Here is a 19,993-nt window from a genome sequence, read left to right as displayed (position 1 = left end):
TGAGGCATATTCTTAATTTTGTAACCTTCTTTTCATGTAAAAAAACAAAGACCACCATGACCTAGGTTGCTTTAAACACAGTTATTAGTCCTTTCCATACATCTTTCACAACTTTTGCAACGATACTTTATCGATTATACGCACAGAGAACTTTCTTCAGCAATGAAGAGAAAGCTACGGAGGAAAAGGTGCGCCCAAGCGAGTGCTTCTGAAAAAAAGTCCCACACTTTAATCCATGTTAGTTTAGGTTGGGGAAGAGGAAACACAAACCCCTCATTTACAACAGCAAATAAGACAAAATACACCACTGAGCGTTAAAGCTGAATTATTTTGCAGCTTTTCTTTTCTGCGTCTAGGGCAAACACAAAACCATCGCATGTGGAACCTGCGTCAATACAGTGTCTGTTCCAAGAAACCGAATGCGCTGCCAAGTGCTGTTGGACTACTTGGTGCGGTAATACATGTGCAGTAGCTCAGCCCCCATAGCTTTCCCTTCATTGCCACAGAATGTTGCCTGTGAGTATAGGGAAGGTGATTAAACGTTAACTAGTTAAACTTGGTTAAATATTTATTTCTTCACAATAAAAAACATTTTGACTAGCATGATGACACCACCATCATTATAGGATAAGTGCAGTTCGCATAAAGCCTTCAGTTCTTTTTTTATTTTTGACGACTAAATAGTTGAACAACCAATATGTATGGTACACAAGACCACCCGAAGAGACATCCAAAAAGCAACACTTGGCTCTGGAGGTAGCTCATGGTTTCCTGGGGCATTCTTGAATTCCCACCACTTTCAGCTTAGTCTCATGACATAAGGAAGTGAATGCAGCAACAGCCACTAGCTGAACGAGCTGCATTTCTTGCGTGGCCCTGCAAACTTTGTGCCAGCCCACAAAGGACAGCCTTGAGCAAAAAGCATAGAAGCAGAAAAACAAACCCTAAAAAAAATATGAAAACAATAGGGTGGGCCACAGCACGTCTTACTACAGCCACCTAAAGAACAAGAAGAACGGGGGTTAACCGATGGGCCCGATATTTATTAATCATATCATGAGAAGCCAACAAACAAAGGCACCAAGGACAACATAGGGGAAGTTACTTGTACTAATTGAATTAAAGAAATAAATTAATGGCAATGAAAGTGGATGAAAAAAACAACTTGCCGCAGGTAGGGAACGATCCCACATCTTCGCATTGAGCATCGCACACGTAATGTGAAGACATGGGATCGTTCCCCACCTGTGGCAAGTCGTTTTTTCATCCACTTTCATTGCCATTAATTTATTTCTGTAATTCAATTAGTACAAGTAATTTCCCCTAAGTCGCCTAAATAATGAGAGAAAGGGTGAGACCTCGAATTATATGTGCCCGTATTCACATAAAACTGCAGGGCTGTGAAAGCACAAGGGATGCATAAGCAGCCAACAGATTGTTGCAAAAACAATCCAAACCTTCATCACTGCCATATTCCAAAGTGATGCGTTGTTTTACTTTTGCTGGTGCTCATATTCTACAAGTTCTTATTTGGTTTCAATGCAAGACACAATCACATGAATGGACCAGCATTTTCGTTCTTATGTTTCTTTGGAGCAGGCTAGGTGCAATTTACTATTAAAATGCCATCCTGGAGCAGGATGGCACAGAGAACTACTCTTGGCGCAATTGTCGCAGCTGTTCCACCACAGCTCAATGTTCTTCGCTCTATCAAAAGCAAACAGTGCAAGATTATAAAAGGCCATGGAGGTCACTGACATGCTTGGGATTAAGAAATGCACTGTGTCGAAGGGTTGGACAAACCGATTCATGAAGAGCTTCTTCATCGTCTACAGCTACAGGTCTGTTCACCAGGACCAGTAAAAGCAAGGGTATGAACGGCATTGCTCTTTATGAACAATGCGTACACTACTTCAACCAAAAACAAGGCAGGAGTGTCCTTTTTAAAGGAAAGCTTTTTGCCTCTTCCCCTCACTTTGTGAAAGCAGTGTTGTTAGAAAATTTTTTTGAAATAACTGTTCTAAGATACTTTGTATTGTACAAGAAGGCGTGGGCCTTACACAAAAAGTATGCAGCCCGTAGTGGATGCTGCCAATTGGCAAAAAACTGCTCAATCCTGCATTTTGCAGCACATTGAAAGCCATGAATTGAACTGATAATTTTTCACATTACTGCAAGGAAGGAGTTATTAAATAATGGCTACTTGTGAGCTACTGCATTCAGCTTGACAGCTATAAACTACTATGCAACTTTCACAGCTGGGACCCTATTCACTTTTCATTTCGAGTGCGCAAGTTCAATCAATGCACAATAATACTATTTAAAAGCACAAGCATTTCTATGACTACTCAACGAGTAAACCTGTCCGTCCATCACGTAAGACGATCACTTTCAAGTTAGGGCCCGCAGCAGCAAGCGAATTCACCTCTGTGCTGCCTTTTCACTGCAACATGAATTAAGCGGCGACAACACAGGCCTGCGTGCCCGCTCCATATGCAGCCGTTGCTGGAGTACAGTTGATCACGGTATGACACAGATGGATAAGGTGCTAAAGAGCAATAACGGCTTATAATGATCAGAACGTCACCAGCGCACCTGGCACCGCCACCTGCAGTAGTTTGCTTGCATCATCAATTCACCTTGTGCCTCCGTCTGCAGCAGTTCGTGTCATGCAGCCCTGTTATTTATGCTGGTTGGATCAAGTTTCAATACATAAATAACGACACAGCGTGGTTACCCGCTGTGGTAGCTTAGCAGCTATGGTGTTGAGCTGCTAAGTACAAGGTTGTAGGATCAGATCCCGGCCACGGCAGCCACTTTTCGATGGCGGTAAAATGACAAAACGCCAGTGTCCCATGTACTGGGGGCATGTTAAAGATCCCCTGGTGGCCAAAATTAATCTGGAGTCCCCCACTACGGCGCACCTTATAATCAAATTGTGGTTTTGTGGATTCACCGGGCTGCGCAGAGATGAGCAAGCGACACAATGCTTATGCATACTTAGAAAACTCCCACAGGCATTTCTGAGTGAATTATTTTACTCACCTTCCTTGCTCGTGTACATGCCTGCCACCACATACTATTACTAACCATGTAAAATGCAGCACAGCAATGGTTCTCAAGTGGAGGTATCTAGACTTTCTCTAAATTATGTTGGTATTTTTAGGGCCACAGTACCCTTGTTCATTCAAGTACTCTGAGCATTATTATGGGATGACAAAGCTGAATGTAGCTTTATATATTGGCTAAACTCTAATACAGATAAATTCAAAGCATTTCTCCTATAAAATGCAAGGGACAATATCCCAAAGCCACACCTTGGTGAACAGAAACACCATAATGAGTGGCTCAGATTAAGTGTGGCCACCTGGGGCTCTTAATTGTGCAGCCAAAGCTTGAAGCCCAAGCATTTTTGTGTTCTGCCCCCATCAAAATGTAGCCGCTGTATCCGGTGATCAAGCCTATTACCTCGTGCTCAACAGATGAACATCATAGCCCTTGAGCAACATGTCCACAATTATTCTGCATTTAATAATATATATAAAAAAAGCTTTGAATAATTCATTACCGCAATCTATATCTACATTCGGTGTTCCAAAACTCCCACATAACCAGCAACATGAAGTGGCCTGCAATGGCAGAGGCAATAGTTTAGAACAGTCACCACAACAGAGCCTTGACACTAAAAAGTTTATTATGACTTATCTTTTACTGCATACTAAACACATCATATCCCTTTCTTTTCCATGACCTTGTTACTGCCTACAGGTAGTCCTTATGTGACGTCACAGGCCCAGCTTCTCGCCATTCAAGTACCCAAACATGGCAGGCACATGATGTCAGTGCACCATATTATCATGCATATATTGTTTCGCTTTTTGAGGTTGAGCTTTATTCCCCAAATTATCCCTGTTACCGATTTGTTGTTCAGTGCAAGACACGCCTGTTGTGCTTTTGTGCTGCCACGCTTATTACTGTTTACATAGCTTCTCAACGTGCCATCATACGCCAAGATGGCTGCCCAGATGATGTCACTACAAGCCATCTATGAGCAGCTCACAAAGGGCACCTGGCAATTGTACATACGTAAAAAAGCCACGAAGCAAACCTCTGAGCAGTTATTACCTGCCATTGATGAGACATGATGCATTACTAATTTTGTTGATGATCACTATATCCAAAAAAGAACGTTTAGGTGAATTCGCTTCAAAGCAAGCCTGCCATGTGGTAATAATTTAGGTGAAAAGGAAGGCACTCACCTTTCGGAGCAATGCCTTGACAAAACGAACTGCTTTCTCTGCCATACCTTCATCTGAGGAAGTAAGCAGCCTCTGCCAATAGAGCCACTATCAGTGGTAAGCACTTAACCAACCAAACAGTAAATCTAGACTATCAGATTATCCTACTAGAAACCTCACAAGGCTTGAACATAGAGCACATACGATGCAAAATTATACCAACATGCAAATTCAAAATTGGCAGTGTTGTAGATTACATGTCCTCCAATCAGAATTTGCTCAGCTCAATGAAAGGTCTCACTTGTTAAGATATTTCTTAAGTTTACCTAAAGTGCTTGGTGGCCTTTTACCTTACTGTTTGTACATAAATTAACTTGAGGTTGACCTCTGTTTGCTGAACGCTCAACCACCACATGTTCTTTCAAGTTGCAGACTACCAGATTACAGCAAAAATATGAATATCATCCCCCTCCCCCTTGTTTTTATGCAGCCTCAATGAAAGTAAACTCATACATACTCTGAAAATTTCCACATATAAAGGCAGCCAAAGACTACAAAAAATTTGAGCAAGCGTCAACCGCTTTTTCACTCACCACCAAAGGTTTAAGTGCTACCTGTGAGTTACTAAGATGCACCTCCAGGCCTTCGGGCAATTCGAGTAGCTCCATCCACTCACAGAACTGCGAAGCAATGGCATTTGAGCATGCAATGTTAAAAAGCATGTTACTGTCACATGGACCAGCAATACAATTAGCTGAAAATAAAATGCAATCATTGTGATGTCAAACAGCTAGCAAAGTATGTCACTACTTGTATATATGTAACGAGACACTTGCCCGTGAACAGTTCAGTTTTGTGCAGACATGGTAGCTTGCAACGCGGCTGTCTAGGCCATCAAGAAGTCCGATGGACCATAGAAATGATTACATAGGGTTCCATTTTTGGACATGCAGCCTGGTATGCATGGTTGAAGTTAGCATTCAAAAGCAAACACTATCTAGAGGCAACAATATGTTTGGCCATATTATCCACCTCTATTCACAGCCGAATTAATGGTACTTTTTCAATCAAACACCACAGACAAGTGGCAATGTTCTGCCTGTCAAATACAGTGTTACTTTTGTAAAGATGCTACCATAAAGTGCCCAGCCTGTGTAAGTTCTTTGGACGAAATAATAATGTTTCACTTAGGTAGTGTTTGGTGGAATCAACACAAAAATAGCAACATCAAATGGCCCCATAAGCATTAAATTAAAAGCAAATACAAGACTCACTTGGAGAGTAAAGAAAAAGTAGTGCCCAGAAAATGAACAAAATGTACTTTAGGAAGTGAAGAAACAGTGTGAAAACAGACTGAGCCAAGGAAGGACAAGACATGACTACGGTGTCAACATGAACAACATAGCCTTCAAACACTTTTGCAAAATACACTTATGTAAATAATAAACTTAATATAGCATTATAGCCAAGAGGCCGCAGAAGACCGTCTTAGCATGGTTATGCTGGCAGATTCTGCCTTCTTGGTGGCAAAAAGATACAGGCATGTGTGACAAGTGGGGCATCATGCGCCTTTGCCATACAGATGATGTGCCATGTTATCATGGGCAGCAAGCACCTAAAGCAGGAATTTTAAAAAAACCTGCCAACTATGACAATGAGAGCAAAAGCTATCTCCTGCTCGAAAATTCCTTACTGTGTAGCTATGTAAGTATCTGACAGACTGGCCGTTTCCTGTACGAATGAGTGTGGCAGCATGTCCATTCCCTCAAGTCTAAAACAGGAAGCAACATTTGATATTGCAACTAAGTTAAACCTCGATATAACAAAGCCGGCAAAATCGGCAGTTTGCTTCGTTCTAACAAAATTTCGTAGTATCGAAATTCTGCCTTTTACGCAAATAAGTACCCTTGTCAATCTATTTTCCTTACACGGAAAGGGCTCGCAGAATTTTCCGAATTATCGGGCAATCGATAAAAGCAAATTTGAATGAAAAAAACAATTCATTCAGTAAATTTGGGAGTTGGCAATGAACCATACTGTTTCATACCACATACATCAATGACATCTTCACATCGACTGTACGAATTAAGCGAAGTCAGCCACGCTTTCGTGTACACTCCGCCCCTGTGGCTGATAGCCTCGCCCGCACTGGGACGATGCTATCAGGAAAAGCACCAGCAGCGAGGAGCGAATGCTTTATCTGCCTCTGGCTCCAAGGGTCACCGAAGCTCGAGATTACACAATCTCCAATACCAAACGTGCAGGAAGACTGCTTACATGGTGCCCTGCCGTCTCAACACGCTTCTTTGCAGACACAGTAGATTACCTCTAAAGCAGAGTGCATGGCTACGTATGCACTCAGCCATGCTTACAGCCATGCGCAGCCACAACCGAGACACGCGCCAATTTACTCCCCACTCCGCCCCGCCCCCGTCGCGCGCGTTTGATCGCGTTATAGCGAGCTCACTCCCCTCCCCCTATTTCCATCTGCTCGCGAGGCAAGGCGTCACTCGTGAAGCCAGCATCTTTCTTGTCCCACCCTCGCACACTTTCACTCGCACCTAAAGCACACAGTGCGCAGGAGGATCTTATCGCACTTGGACTTTATACGGAACATGATGCGGCTCCACATCGGCGGTCGCTTGTCACGCGATTTGAGAGGTGCGTTTGCAAGCAGCCACTGGTAATTCAATCATTTGACCATCTGCGTCAGTGAAGTTTCCATTTATTATTGTCTCGGCATTCCTTTGCGGTGGCAGTGAAATTTCGTTATAGTTAAGTCGCACACAAACACACTTCATTATTTTGAGGTTCTAAATACACGGTGTTCTATGGACGAGAGGTTATGAAAAGGTAAATATTCGTTATATCGAGAATTTCGTTATATTGAAATTCGTTATATCGAGGTTTAATGTACATAGTTGCCACACGATGCGAAAAACATACCTGCCAATGCCAAAATCTTATGTATACTAGGATCACAGCCAAATATTAGTAAAATTAGATTAAATATACAAAATGTCAAATTATTGTACAAAATATTGAACTCTCTATTCAAAAGTGTCTCAACCAGAAACAAACCTTATATAAGCACACATTGCAGAGATGGCAGGTGAATGCAAAGATGAGTCAAGTTCCAAAACAGGCATCACAAACAGGGTTGTGCAAACAATCCTGTTGAGAAACATCACAACAATTGGAAAGTCTGACATCACTGCCAGTATCATTGCTACTATACACCCCGATAGAAAACAGTATAGTTTGGAGAAATCTGACAACATTGCTTGTAACTTGGTCGACCATTGCTTTCACAAATGTGGCAGTCTTAGTGTGGTCACATGCATAGTTTTGTGTTTCTTTGGATCCAGGAGACATTTCTGGAGCAGATCGCCAGCTTGGTTGGTTGCAGCGAACAGAATTATTATGTCCTATAAGGGACGCTGTGAAGAGGCACTCAGCCTTAGTTGCAGGATGATCTGCCTCTAAGGAAGAAGAAAAAAAAACCAACCAACTTTTCATAACTCTCGAGAACTTTGGTACCATCCTTGTGTTTCCTCATATTCAGGTGAAACAAGATATACTGCCAACCAGCAAGAGAAATTGAATGTCGCAATGACAGACGCTGCAAATTGCATACTCTTTCTCCTTGCACAACGTCTGAATGCCTGGGGAATTTCAAGATAACTTGAAATGAACACTTGAAAGTACTTCTTTTCCGATATCATGTAAAGTTCTGCGAGTGTATCCCAGCACCAATACATGTGATGCACCTCAAGCACGAAGAAGTACAGCACAAAACTATTAAAACGCACACATGCCACCGAGCATGAGTGGGCCTCTTCTAATTATCTGTCCCTAACAGTTCCGAACTGACTGAGGTGGTGTTTTCAGCCAATGAGCATTGTATATGCAGCGTGTCCGAAAGTCCTGGACAGTCAGGGACAACAAATTAAAGAGGTGCACTGGCACACAGAGCGCTGTCTATGCCGATATAGTGTAGCAGAATATTCTAGTACACTATACTACTGATATTGTTACGTTGCAGAAGTGACATAAACAATGTATTTACAATATTTACATGAGAGACAATGATGCATAAACAAGATGGCTGCCGAGACTGATTTCACCTACACACATCAAATCATCTTCTTCTGATTGGCGCCACTCTTGGTTCCGCCGTAACATAACCCCTGCCTGTAAAGGTGCCGTCTAAGCGCTAACTGTAAGGGAGGTGAACAGGCGGCAAAGTAAGGCTTGAGCCAGGACACATGCACGACATCCGTGGCAACACGGGAGTCCAACAAAGCGATTTCGTAGTTCGCATCACCAAGCTGACGCACTGTCGTGTAGGGCCCCTTGTAGCATGGCAGCAGCTTCGTTATATCGAGGTTTAACTGTAGTACATAGGCACCATCAATAAAAGATGGAACGACAGTAGAGTGACATATGTAGTGGCTTGAGGCAACAGGAGGATGTCTTCGGGAGAGCATAACCGTGGTTGTGTGACTGGTGGACTATAGCAGCCGTGGGGCAGTTCAAGCTGAATGACACTAGATGCACAATCAAAGAGGGCTGAATGGGATGACAAAAAGTTTAAGCCGAGTATAACGTCATAAGGGCATTGTTACAAAACGGCAAACAAAACAGTCGTCAGACGCTCCGTGATGACAATGCGAGCGGTCCACTTACCAAGCACAGTAGGTATTACTCCGTCGGCGATGCGAAGGATGCGTAATCCAGCGGGTGTGCGAACTTTGTTCAGGCGTCGGCGCAATTGGGGACTCCTCACGCCAGTGCCAATGAGTGCTGAGACACTGACGCCATCGACTAAAACATCCATCAAGTTCTGTTTGGTCGGCAAAACGATCAGAGGGTTTTGCGATTGAGTCGTCAATATAGCGTCACCTCCGGGAGCTGCATCGCTTAGTTTTCCGGAGATAGGCGTCGGGGCTGCATCGGGGACGGTGGGCAACGAGCCTGCAGCGACAGGGATGATGGTAGACGAGATGGTGGCGAATGGGACTGGTGACGTCAGAATGACGATGAGGGACTGTTCTAAGAAGCATGAGTGTCATTGTTTGGCCGTTGCAGTGCCAATGCAGGCTCCATCCGAAGCGCCATCCGAGCAGAAAGTTTCAAGGGCACTTTGAGGGCGTGCGGGCTCGTCGCGGCATTGTGTGGAGGCCTCTGAATCTGAGGAGCGCTTGGATTTCAATTGCGAAACTTTATGGGCATAAAATTCTCATAAACATTTGATACCAAAAGTGCACTGAATTTTCTAAAGTCGTACATCGGACCATACAACGAGACAAGCCAAATCAACACACTATCATACAAGTGGGCAAAGCACGCAGCGAGGTCCTATGAGACGAAGTGTTGTGGCAGTTCATTTGCGCCGTCAAGTAGCAGAAAAGAAGATCAACATGTTTTTCACCTGCACCAAAGCATCGATGTCAAGGCAGTAAAACCAGAAAATGTAACTACTTTCTTATTTATTTTTTCTGCTTTGACCTTTATCCACGAGGACACATTCAGCCTCTTCAATTTTCTTGTTCTCGCTATCAGAGCCAGGTTATCAGAGCCAGCCAGAACGCATGCGTTCTTTCTCCTGTTGCCCCGACCATCACGCAGCGCACTTTGGTGTGCGTTCGTCTTTTTCGGGCCGATTGGATTTTGGCCTGCCAGAGTTTTGGACACTTTCTGGCTAGCAGACAAAAAAATAAACAATGCTCGCTCGCTGCCATCACTGTGGGGACTCGATGGATTGCAAAGCCTCGGCTTGAGAACATCACCTTCACTTTGATGTTATTGCAACCTTACCGGAACGTCTTTTATCTCGCCGGTGTAGGGCACCAAGCAGTATGCGTAGGGCTCACTGTGGACCAAGCGTCTCACGTTTTCTTCTATATTTCTTGGGTAACCACATTAGGTGCCCAAAGTAGGCATTCGATTGTGGCCAACACGCTTTCCTTGGCATCTTTCTTTTTTCGTTTCAGTGCCCCCGCCCCACAAACGAAAGAAAGACATTGTTGCGGCGTGCGAATTGTTGCATGGTGAAAGTTCAATTTTCTTACTTCTTTTCCGGAAAGTGATGGGCCACGGGAGTCTGATACTCTTATTATATTACTGTGATAGCAAGTATATAGACACTTCAGGCGCATTCCTGCCGTGGCTGTCGCCATCATGTTCCATGTAAACTCCAAGAGCCGATCGAAAGTTTGACGGCAGCCCGTTTGGCCGGAAAAATACATGTTGAATAAACGCGGGAAGACTGCATGATTTCAAGAGCTGAACGACTACTAATACAAACAAGAATATCGGAGTGCAAGGTCCGTATGCTCGAAAATGATGCCTTCTATGCCCATTGCTGACTAGAGTTCCTGTGCCCTACAGAATTTGCTTCAATTCAGCTACACGCTAACTTTCAAGCAAGCGTGAGAACACGAAATAATGACGTCATGCACCATGCCAAGCTGGAAAGACTGCGACCATCCTGAAACGATCCGTCCCGAAATTTACCAAGAGAGGCTGTACACAATCTTTCTTCCTATAAACCTGACAAAGCGGAACTCTGTTCTGAGCCTTGGTCTAAACTTTAGCACAGGGCCCACACAAAATATGAAGTAGCTGATTTTGTGCTGTTGAAAAGGCTCTAAGCCAAGTCGACTACACTAGACGTGACACAGCTCACACGCGTGTTGTAACATGCCTTCTAGGCTCCAAACCCTTCAAACTCTGCGCTGTCTCTTGAGGAACATGAGGCTATCGACCGGCTTCGAAGCAATCCTGACATCGTCATTCATACGGCTGACAAAGGAAATGCAGTTGTTTTGCTTGATAATGGTGACCACACCAAAAAAATGCTGGCACTGGTTAATGACACCTGATGAAGTTGCTTGACGCGTGATCTAACAGGAAAACTGCAAAGGGACTTCCAGAAGCTTCTAGCTGACGACTTCCATTTGGCCCCACCCCAGCATAACTCACTCTATTACCGGCTATTTTGTCACAACGGATAAGCTCCTGCTCTTCATGGCCTACCAAAGATACACAAGCAAGGCGTTCTTATGGGGCCCATTGTCAAATACACTCCCTCACCTCTGTACAAGCTTTCCGGTTTCTTGCAGCGGATCATGCCGCCACTCGCTAGAAAAAGCGGCACTCAAGTACGCAATTCTGGTGACATTATTGAACAGATACGGCATGTTGTTGCTGCTCATGATGACATCATGGTCTCATTTCAAGTTAAGTCACTATTCACAAGTGTTCCAGTAGAACTGGCTGTAAAGGTTTGCACCGCGGCCCTCGAAGCTTGCGAGTCGCTGCCCGATAGGTCTCTGATTGACGTTTCAGACCTGTCCCGTCTCTTTAAGTTCTGTTTGTGGAATATATACTTCCTCTTATAACAGAATTTTCACCTGCAAACGTATGCTACAGCTATGGGTGCATCTATATCAGTTTCTGCAGCGAATCTGGTCATGGAGGACATCGGGCGTTTGCATCTTTTACGTCTTCTCCAAAGGTTTTCTTGGGATATGTAGATGATTGCTTCTGCATAATTCACAAGGATACTCTCACTGGCTTTACTTCTCGTCTTAAGAGTGTGGAACAGGCGATGCAGTTTACTGTAAAGCAAGAAGTATATGGTTGTCTACCATTTCTTGATGTTATTGTCAAGCGCGGTGACTCTGGCCATTCTTTCAACGTCTACAGGAAGCCCACACATACAGGCCGGTACCTGAATTTCAAGTCGGTACATCCGCTTTCACGCAGAAGGTCTGTTCCTGCTACGCTGTTCCAGTCATCCTCGGTAAAGAAAGGAGGGGTGTCACTCCCAGAAAGACAGCGTTCTACGTAGTCTCCGAAGAAGTGAATGTCCATATGTCCCTGGCATAAATGAGACCATCGCTCGTATCATGCGCAAGTATTACATCAAAATTGCGCATGTGCCAACCCGCAAACTAAGAAACGTTTTAGTAAACATAAAAGATAAATTGACACAGGGAAATTTCCTCAGTGTAGTCTACGCCATAATGTGCGAGAACAGTGATTACAAGAATATCGGCCAGACAGGTGACTTCAAGAAATGTGCGAAACAGCATGGGTGTGACAGCAAGAAATGGCACGTGGCCTCGAGTGCCCTTGCTGAACATATGGAATCTACAGGCCACAATATTGACTGGGCAAGTGCACGTGTCCTGGCCAAGGAAAAGAAGCTTGCGTCACGCCTGCATCGAGAATCCTTGCACATACAGACCAGGGCGCGCACGCTGAATAGGCACGACGGGACACTTCCGACGGTGTACACTTGCTGCTTGCATCACGTACTGAAACGTACTTAAATACATTGTATATCTGTTATTGGTTTCATTGTGGACAAGGCTCCCATACGGGGAGCCGAAACATCATTAAATTTTCAGTTATCTTGGTCAGTGCATCTTTTCGCGCTTATTGATAAAACTTCAAGGGCGATAACGTCGTCACCACGTGCCGCAAGCTGTATGTGTGAGTGAAAGCGTAGGGGGGAGGGGTGATAGGTGAGCCGACGATGGTGAATCAGTCTTGTGTGCGCAAGGGAGAAAAGCGGAGAAGAAGTGCGCCACCTTTTGTCGCGGGCAATGCATCTGAGATAACGGAGGAGGGGGCTCAGGATTCCGTGATCTGTAATTGCGCGACATGCCTATTTCCCTTGTTTGATGCATTATATAAAGTGGCTTTTGTTTAGATACGTAGATTTATTGGAGACTGATGCGTATATATAGATATCTCGTTGCGAGCTTTTGTGTATGCATGCAATGAACTTTGTTTCCAGTGACACCTTTTTGCCCTTTATCAAGCTGTATCTTCGCATTTCTAGTGTATATATTGCAGAACTCCTGCTTTTTATATATGCTCTCCGTGGAGAGTATAATTTTGGTGCAATTACTCACAATACGCGACTGGGAACAGCTGCTCCTGCACAATACATTGGAACGAAGGACAGTGCCATTGAGATTTTTCCCTGGCCGTTGCATAGGTAGAAAAATGTAAAGAAGGTTCCTGAATTACAAAATTTAATTGAAGTATTTGTCCTCAACTTGTTCATTTCATGGCTTCGCATTTTTCATAAGAGTGGCATGCACACCTTTGCTGGTTTCAAATTATTATATTCCATATTTTATGCGAAGCATATTACGAGAGCTCAACCCAGCTCCTCAGGCGCGGCGGTGTCGCCTTCAATACCACGTGACACCGTGACGCCACGACAGAGGAGAAACGGGGCTCCAACTCGCGCCGTCGCTCACGGCGTCGCGGCGGTATATAAGCAGCTGCGCTTGCCTCTGCTAGACACTCACGAGGTGAGATGCCTCCTGGAGACAGAGCTGCTCGTTGGAATGAGAAGCGAAGGTTGCGGCGTGCTACAGAGACTGATTTTCTAGGTGGCTTTGGCTCAACTCTTGCAAGATGGGCTGGGTGGGAATCGAACCAGGGTCTCCGGAGTGTGAGACGGGGACGCTACCACTGAGCCACGAGTACGATGCTTCAAAGCGGTACAAAAGCGCCTCTAGTGAATGCGGTGTTGCCTTAGAAACGAGGTGTTTCTAAGGCTCAGGCGTGCGTCGCTTGCTCAGGCGCACATTTCATTGCCGCACCGAACGCTGCGTTGCTCGACGCTCAACGCGTCCAATGCGGGGCGCGTAGTCGCTGCGCCGTAGCCCATTGTCTTACACTCCTTGGCGGGTCGACGGGAACGCTGTCGCGTTCCACTCTTGAAGGCGAAGCAGAGTAACGCACGAGTTGTTTCTTCGTCTAGCCGAACCAAATATAGCCAAGCAACAGCAGTTCACCAGGCTAAACAGTGGTTCAACAACTAAAATAAAGGCTAGTATGCTTCGCATCCTGGGCTTAACCTTAGCTAAGCCACAGCCATTTTTTTTTGTGATATTTTCTTTTAAATATACAAAAGAGGTGGAAGTACTCATATCAGTTATTTCTGGCACAATTTTCGGGACATATGAATATATTCTTTTATGAAAAAATGCATATTTTAAATGTCTTGACAGTGCGTAGCGCATAAGAATTCGTTTGCAGCATCTTTGGCAATGGCACTGCAGTTTATCATTGATGTATTTGACCCCTCGACAAGTTCTATAAGGATCAGGCTGAGGCCACCATTTTATTTGACCGAAATAACCATTTCTCTGACACAGCAAAAAGAAAAAAAAAGAAAGGAAGAAAAAGAACTTTTCATAAGACACATTTCCACGGTCATCACGAACAAGGTAGCCCATTAGTCAATTCCACAGACCATCCAAGTTCGCCTTAAGTCACATTTCAAAATTACACATTATACATTACACATTACAAAATGCCAACACTGTAGCAAGCTGTGGATGATGGATAATTGGGGAGCTCTCTGATCAGGAAACTTCTATTCACTCCGGGTCTCTCAATTTCTTAGCTCAGCCCAGGCACTGACAAGTTATGGTACACAGTTCAACATTGTGTGCGAAAGAAACTGTTGCTCTACATGTTCACATAGCTTCCTTTATTTTGCTGTGCAAAAACAATGTACAACTGCAGGTAACTTTCTTCCCAGCTACACCGTACGTGCACAAAATTAGCTTCCGTGCACAGTACACTGAACCCAAATGTGGCTGGCAGAAGCAAAGCACTTTCTCAGCTGTACACTGCATGTCTGACATCGTGTTTTCCATCTTCCACTCACCGCATAGTTTCCCAGCAGCTCCTGGTGGTAACTGGTCGAAACGCACCACAGCAGGACATGCTGTTCAGGAACTAGCACGTCTTTCCAATGACCCCTCTCGTGCAAGTACTTGAGCAGCCACTGGCTCGCTGCAAACAAGTTGTCCCATTGGAGAAAGAGTGCAAGGCACCCACACACATTTGCTTTCCTATACAAGGACAGTCATTCTTTTTACAAAGTTTTGCAAGGCAATTAGAAAAATGGAGAGTACAGTATTCTAACTGTTTTCAAGCCAGTCTGAAAGATACTTTTACATCAAACATGACCACAAAAATTGTGTTCCGCTATGTTAATTATGAAAATTATCAAGGTGCATCATCAAAACAAAGACTTAATGATGTTGCATATAAGAACGTCCCATCACCTTTACAGCAGAGAAGCCAGAGAGCACTGAACTGTCCAGAAAAATAGCTATGCCATGAATGAGACATACTTCAAGAAGCATGATTTCCCTGCTGTGTTTGCTGGTTTCCCTCCCCGAAGAAATGCCTCATACGTATGAAATTTTAGCGTGTTGCTTTTCTTATTGCCTGTTTGGAGTGACAGCAGAAAGAAAGTGGAAGTGCATGGCAGACCCCAACTTTGTGAAATTAGGTGATCGACGCACACCCTCACTAATCAAAAGACAAGTGGATATGATTGTACAGACTACTGGACTAGGCATGCTCAATGGACAGATATTCAAACAAAACCTGCAAAGCGAAAAATTAATGAAAATCAATAATTTTTTGGCACCTTTCAGGTCTTCAAAGGCTCAGAAGCCACATATTAAAATTCAAGGATTTCAATAAGCCAGTACGAAATGCTCCTCCTGCAACACAATATTCATACCCAGGCAACCAAACAGAAAAAATACACCTGAGTGTGTGTAACCTTCCTATACACTGTAAAAGCCTGTGAACTGTGTGCCTGTCGAACTTATGACTTGTCCAAATTGTCTGCTGATCCAGAGGGGGTGTCAAAATTAGCTGATGCACAATAAAGCACATCTTTAGAAGAGCAAAAAAAACTGTTAAAACGTTACAAAGATTTATGGAGTTGAACTATACATTTTAAGCAACAAAACCTTTCTCTTTACTTAATGGTTCTACAAATTGAACCAATTCTGCATGTAACTTAAGGTCTCAGAACAAGTTGCTTTCAGATAGTACTAGACATTGGCACTTCGAAGTGTTAGTACATACTATTCATAGAGCTTTTCCCCAAAAGCTCTCCCCACAATAAGGAGGCTCCAAGTTAATTTTGTCCACCTGGGATTCTTTCTAAGAACACAAAAGTAAATTTCAATTTTCAATATATGCAGTAGACCATGGCTTAAATGTAACAAATACCCCGATGAGTGTCCAAAACTCATTTCCTTGTGGCATGTTGAACTGGTCATTTCAAGGCACTTCAGCATAAGCTCATATAAGACAGCAAATAAGCTTTATTGTGAGCATACATGGGCATAATAGCTATATAACGAAGGTCAATTAATGCTATTTTGACCCACTGATTCTAGTAATAGAGTTTTAAAGTTGTCTTTCATGATCTTAATAGCACTACCTACCAGAGCACTCTGATACATGTCAACAATGCAGTAATAAAACTCTGAAACAATGGTCATAGCTAGGAACTTCGTCAATGTTGATGACTGAAAGCCAAGGGTCAATAGCAGGCTAGTGGTTGGCTTATGCACTCATATTTGTGCTGAGTTTCCCAGAACCAAAAGCAAATAAGTTTCGTTAAATTCTTGCATTGGATCTACGAGACTGGAATAAAAAAAAAAATTCTAGATGCAGTCCTCTCAGGTAATATGCAACCTTCATGCTAAACTCAGCATGTTCCCTTGGTGTTGTGTGGAACACGGAACACAATCTGGACCCTAGTGACAACTCGACCACACATTTGGATATGAAATGCACATAATATAATGTGAACCAGTCCTTGTTAAAACATATTTTTAAACAAAGAGGTGTGAGAAGTGCAAATGTGCATTTATTAAAGGAAAGTCAATAAGCCAAATCCAGTAGAGGTTACTTCGAAAGCATTGAGGAAAGCCAATTTAAAAATGTATCAGGGCTTTCACGTAAAACTAGAACCAAGCATTAATGAAAAGTAGTAAATCACAGCTGGGTGAAGCCAACAATATATTGTTTTCCATATTGTGATGCTCCCCAGAGTCTCTTTTATATTCCGCTTAATTAGTTATTTTACTAGGTTGAATTGCGAAAAAGCTTTTAATATTCACTTTAGGGCCAAGTGTGTTTCATTACGTTGTAGAAGGGGTTCAGAAAGAACCGATCCAGTTTATTGTGTCAACAGACCACTTGCGTGGCGCTTTTTTCTGGCATTTAAAGAAAGCCGGCGAAATACGCAAAAGAACACGCGACTGTGCTCATGCATTATCATATTGCAGCAGCCTCAACCGTGTTTTGAACAAACCAAGTGTGCGGTGGCTTGGCTATGGCTTACAGAGATGGCGACACATCCTTACTGCACATCACCATAAGATGCTGACACACTGTCAATCTGATGCTGGGAGAAGTGGCTGCTCACTTTGCCACAATCCGTCCACATGCTTCGTTTGAGAGTGTTGCAATATGATGATGCAATAATGCAGTCACATTATTCCCCCCCATATTTTGTGGGCTTCATGCTGGAAAAAGAAGCACCACGCAGGAGGTACATTGCCACAAAAAACTGGATTGGTTGTTTCTGAACCCCCTCAACAATGTAACAAAATACACTTTGCCCTAAAGTGAATAATAAAATTTTTGAATTGATCTGTTAATTTGCCAGGTTTTAATTAGGGAAGAATATAAATAACGCTCAGAGGAGTGCCACATGGCAGTAAACAATATGTCGTTCGTTTCACCCAGCTATGGCTTACTATGTTTTTTTGTTTGTTTTTTAATGTCTGACTAAAGTTACGTGAGACACCCGGTAGACTTTGCCAAGGATTCTCACTGTCCCCATTGCTGTTTAAAACTATGGTATATAACCTAGAAGTAATGGAAAGAGAGGTACAAGTGAGTGAGTTATGCTTCAGTTTGTCATGCTGACGACTAAGCAAACTGGAGGCAGGCTGCTTACTAAGGCTGACACATACTGAAAATAGTGTTTCTAGAATACAATAAAAGTAACCAACATTTAAAATTAAATTATGGGGTGTTTCATGCCAAAACCACAACCTAATTATTAAGCATGGTTTAACGGGGGACTCCAGATTAATTTTGACAGCCTGGTTTTTTTTTTAATGTACACCTATATGTAAGTGAAAAAGCATTTTTGCCTTCCACTCCCATCATAATGTGGCCACCTCCTCTGGGATCGAACACATACCCTTGTGCTAAGCAGCATGACCAACATTGATGGACATTTGTGAAAATGAGGTAGATAATTTAAACGCATGATTTAGTGTGAATGAAATATGATCTAATGATAAGGAGTTGTATTAAGAAAACATGGCTTCTTGCAGCTTTGGTATTCAAGGGCAGGCATGACAATGTGCAGGTAAGACACTGGGTGGCTTGATATCAAGTAACTGCCTGCCCATGCCTCCTCCCCCCCCCCCTCGTGCCTTGCGCATAAAAGACTGCATGCTTCCACCCCGGTTTCCTCCCTCCCTCACACGCAAGATATTAGAGAGCTATAGCTCAGCGAGCCAGCGGGCCAGAGTAGACGCCAATGTGCATGCGCGGTACAACATGCGCAGTGGCGCATGTTGTATCACGCATGCTCTCTACTGAGCTGCGATCGTCAGCTAACCCTCGCAAGTCAGTTGCCAGCCCGTGTCGACACGGCAAAAGTCTGTTTTATACGCCGAATTTCAACAAAAATTGCCGCTAATTTCGTCCGCTGTAGCCGATAGCAGCAGCACAGTCCGTTAAATGTGAACTTTGCTGCATTACTAAAATAGCTAGAGAAAACTAAGGTTGAAATATGGTCCGTTATATCTGAAAGTCTGTTGTACGCAGGTCTGTTGTAACAAGCGTAGACTGTATAGCAACTCCCACAGTCAGGAAAAAAAAATTTCTTTAGTTGCAAAGCTTACCTACCTGCTTTTACCAGATTCTTGTCGCCACGACTGGAACAAGCAATGGACTGCAAAAATAAAGCTTCATTACTAAAGTTGATCATAACTTCAGTAATAAATACCATTAACAAGATGTTATACTGGCAAGAGCAGTGCATGTAAACATTAAAAAATTTGACAAGACTGACTTTCTTGTCATTCAAGGAAACCAATCTATAACTTCAATAGAAACACTTTCAGTAGCTACAATCTACAATACAGACCATTATATTACTCTTCAAATATAAAAAGACAGCTCTTATTGTACTGTCACACCAAACATGCAATAGTGCCCCCCCCCCCCCCCCCCCCCCCCAGTGCTGTTTCCATCACTATACTTTCTCATCCTTCCCTTTCCGCACTGTTCTTCACATGAAGCAATCGTCATGGCTTCTTTTAAAATTTGTAATGTGGAATTGCAGTAGTAGTAGAACAGCCACATGTGCAGGGTGTTTTCTTTTTTTTGTGACATTACAACATCTGTTCCAACTATGTTGCAGACAAAGAAGACACACTTTCGCCCGAAAGGCGAAGCACTGATTGCGATAGCAAATTAGTAGATAGCTATACGAAGTAAGGATAGTAGTTTTATCAGCCGTACAAACTTGTAAGCATTTGCTTACTAACTAAATTGACAATGATATATGTTATGCCGGCGTGGCCGCTATGATCACCACACCGGGCACGTTGGGCATGCCGGGACGACGGCCTGAAGAGACGGATATGCAGATGGGGACCGAGGCTGAGAGTCCGTTTATTGAAAGTGCGGCGCCTTAAATAGGCTCCGTGTCGCTTTGTCAGCGCCCCCTGAGGGCGAGTAAGTTGCGGTTTTGAAACCGAAACCCTGATGTAACAGCATTCCCCTCTTTTTGAAAATTATTCTGGGAAGAAGCAATGTCATTATACAAGAGTAATTGCGAGAAGGCATATTAAACAAAAGGCAGGGAAGCA

General features: G+C 43.5%; 1 protein-coding gene across 1 annotated transcript in view; it reads right to left on the bottom strand.

Annotated features, from left to right (window-relative positions):
• LOC126516562 (uncharacterized) overlaps window positions 1-19,993 on the bottom strand; it is a 186,053-nt gene that overhangs the window by 38,852 nt on the left and 127,208 nt on the right. The window contains exons 18-21 of the mRNA XM_050166687.2: window positions 19,026-19,071; window positions 14,947-15,074; window positions 4,832-4,918; window positions 4,260-4,331 (exon numbers count right to left, since the gene is read on the bottom strand). Coding sequence (XP_050022644.1) covers window positions 4,260-4,331; window positions 4,832-4,918; window positions 14,947-15,074; window positions 19,026-19,071 — 333 coding nt within the window. The remainder of the gene's footprint in view (window positions 1-4,259; window positions 4,332-4,831; window positions 4,919-14,946; window positions 15,075-19,025; window positions 19,072-19,993) is intronic.

Source organism: Dermacentor andersoni, chromosome 1 (genome assembly GCF_023375885.2).
Source record: "Dermacentor andersoni chromosome 1, qqDerAnde1_hic_scaffold, whole genome shotgun sequence".
Taxonomy (NCBI): domain Eukaryota; kingdom Metazoa; phylum Arthropoda; class Arachnida; order Ixodida; family Ixodidae; genus Dermacentor; species Dermacentor andersoni.
Note: the sequence above shows the minus strand (reverse complement) of the source record. Positions and strands in the feature narration are given on the sequence as shown.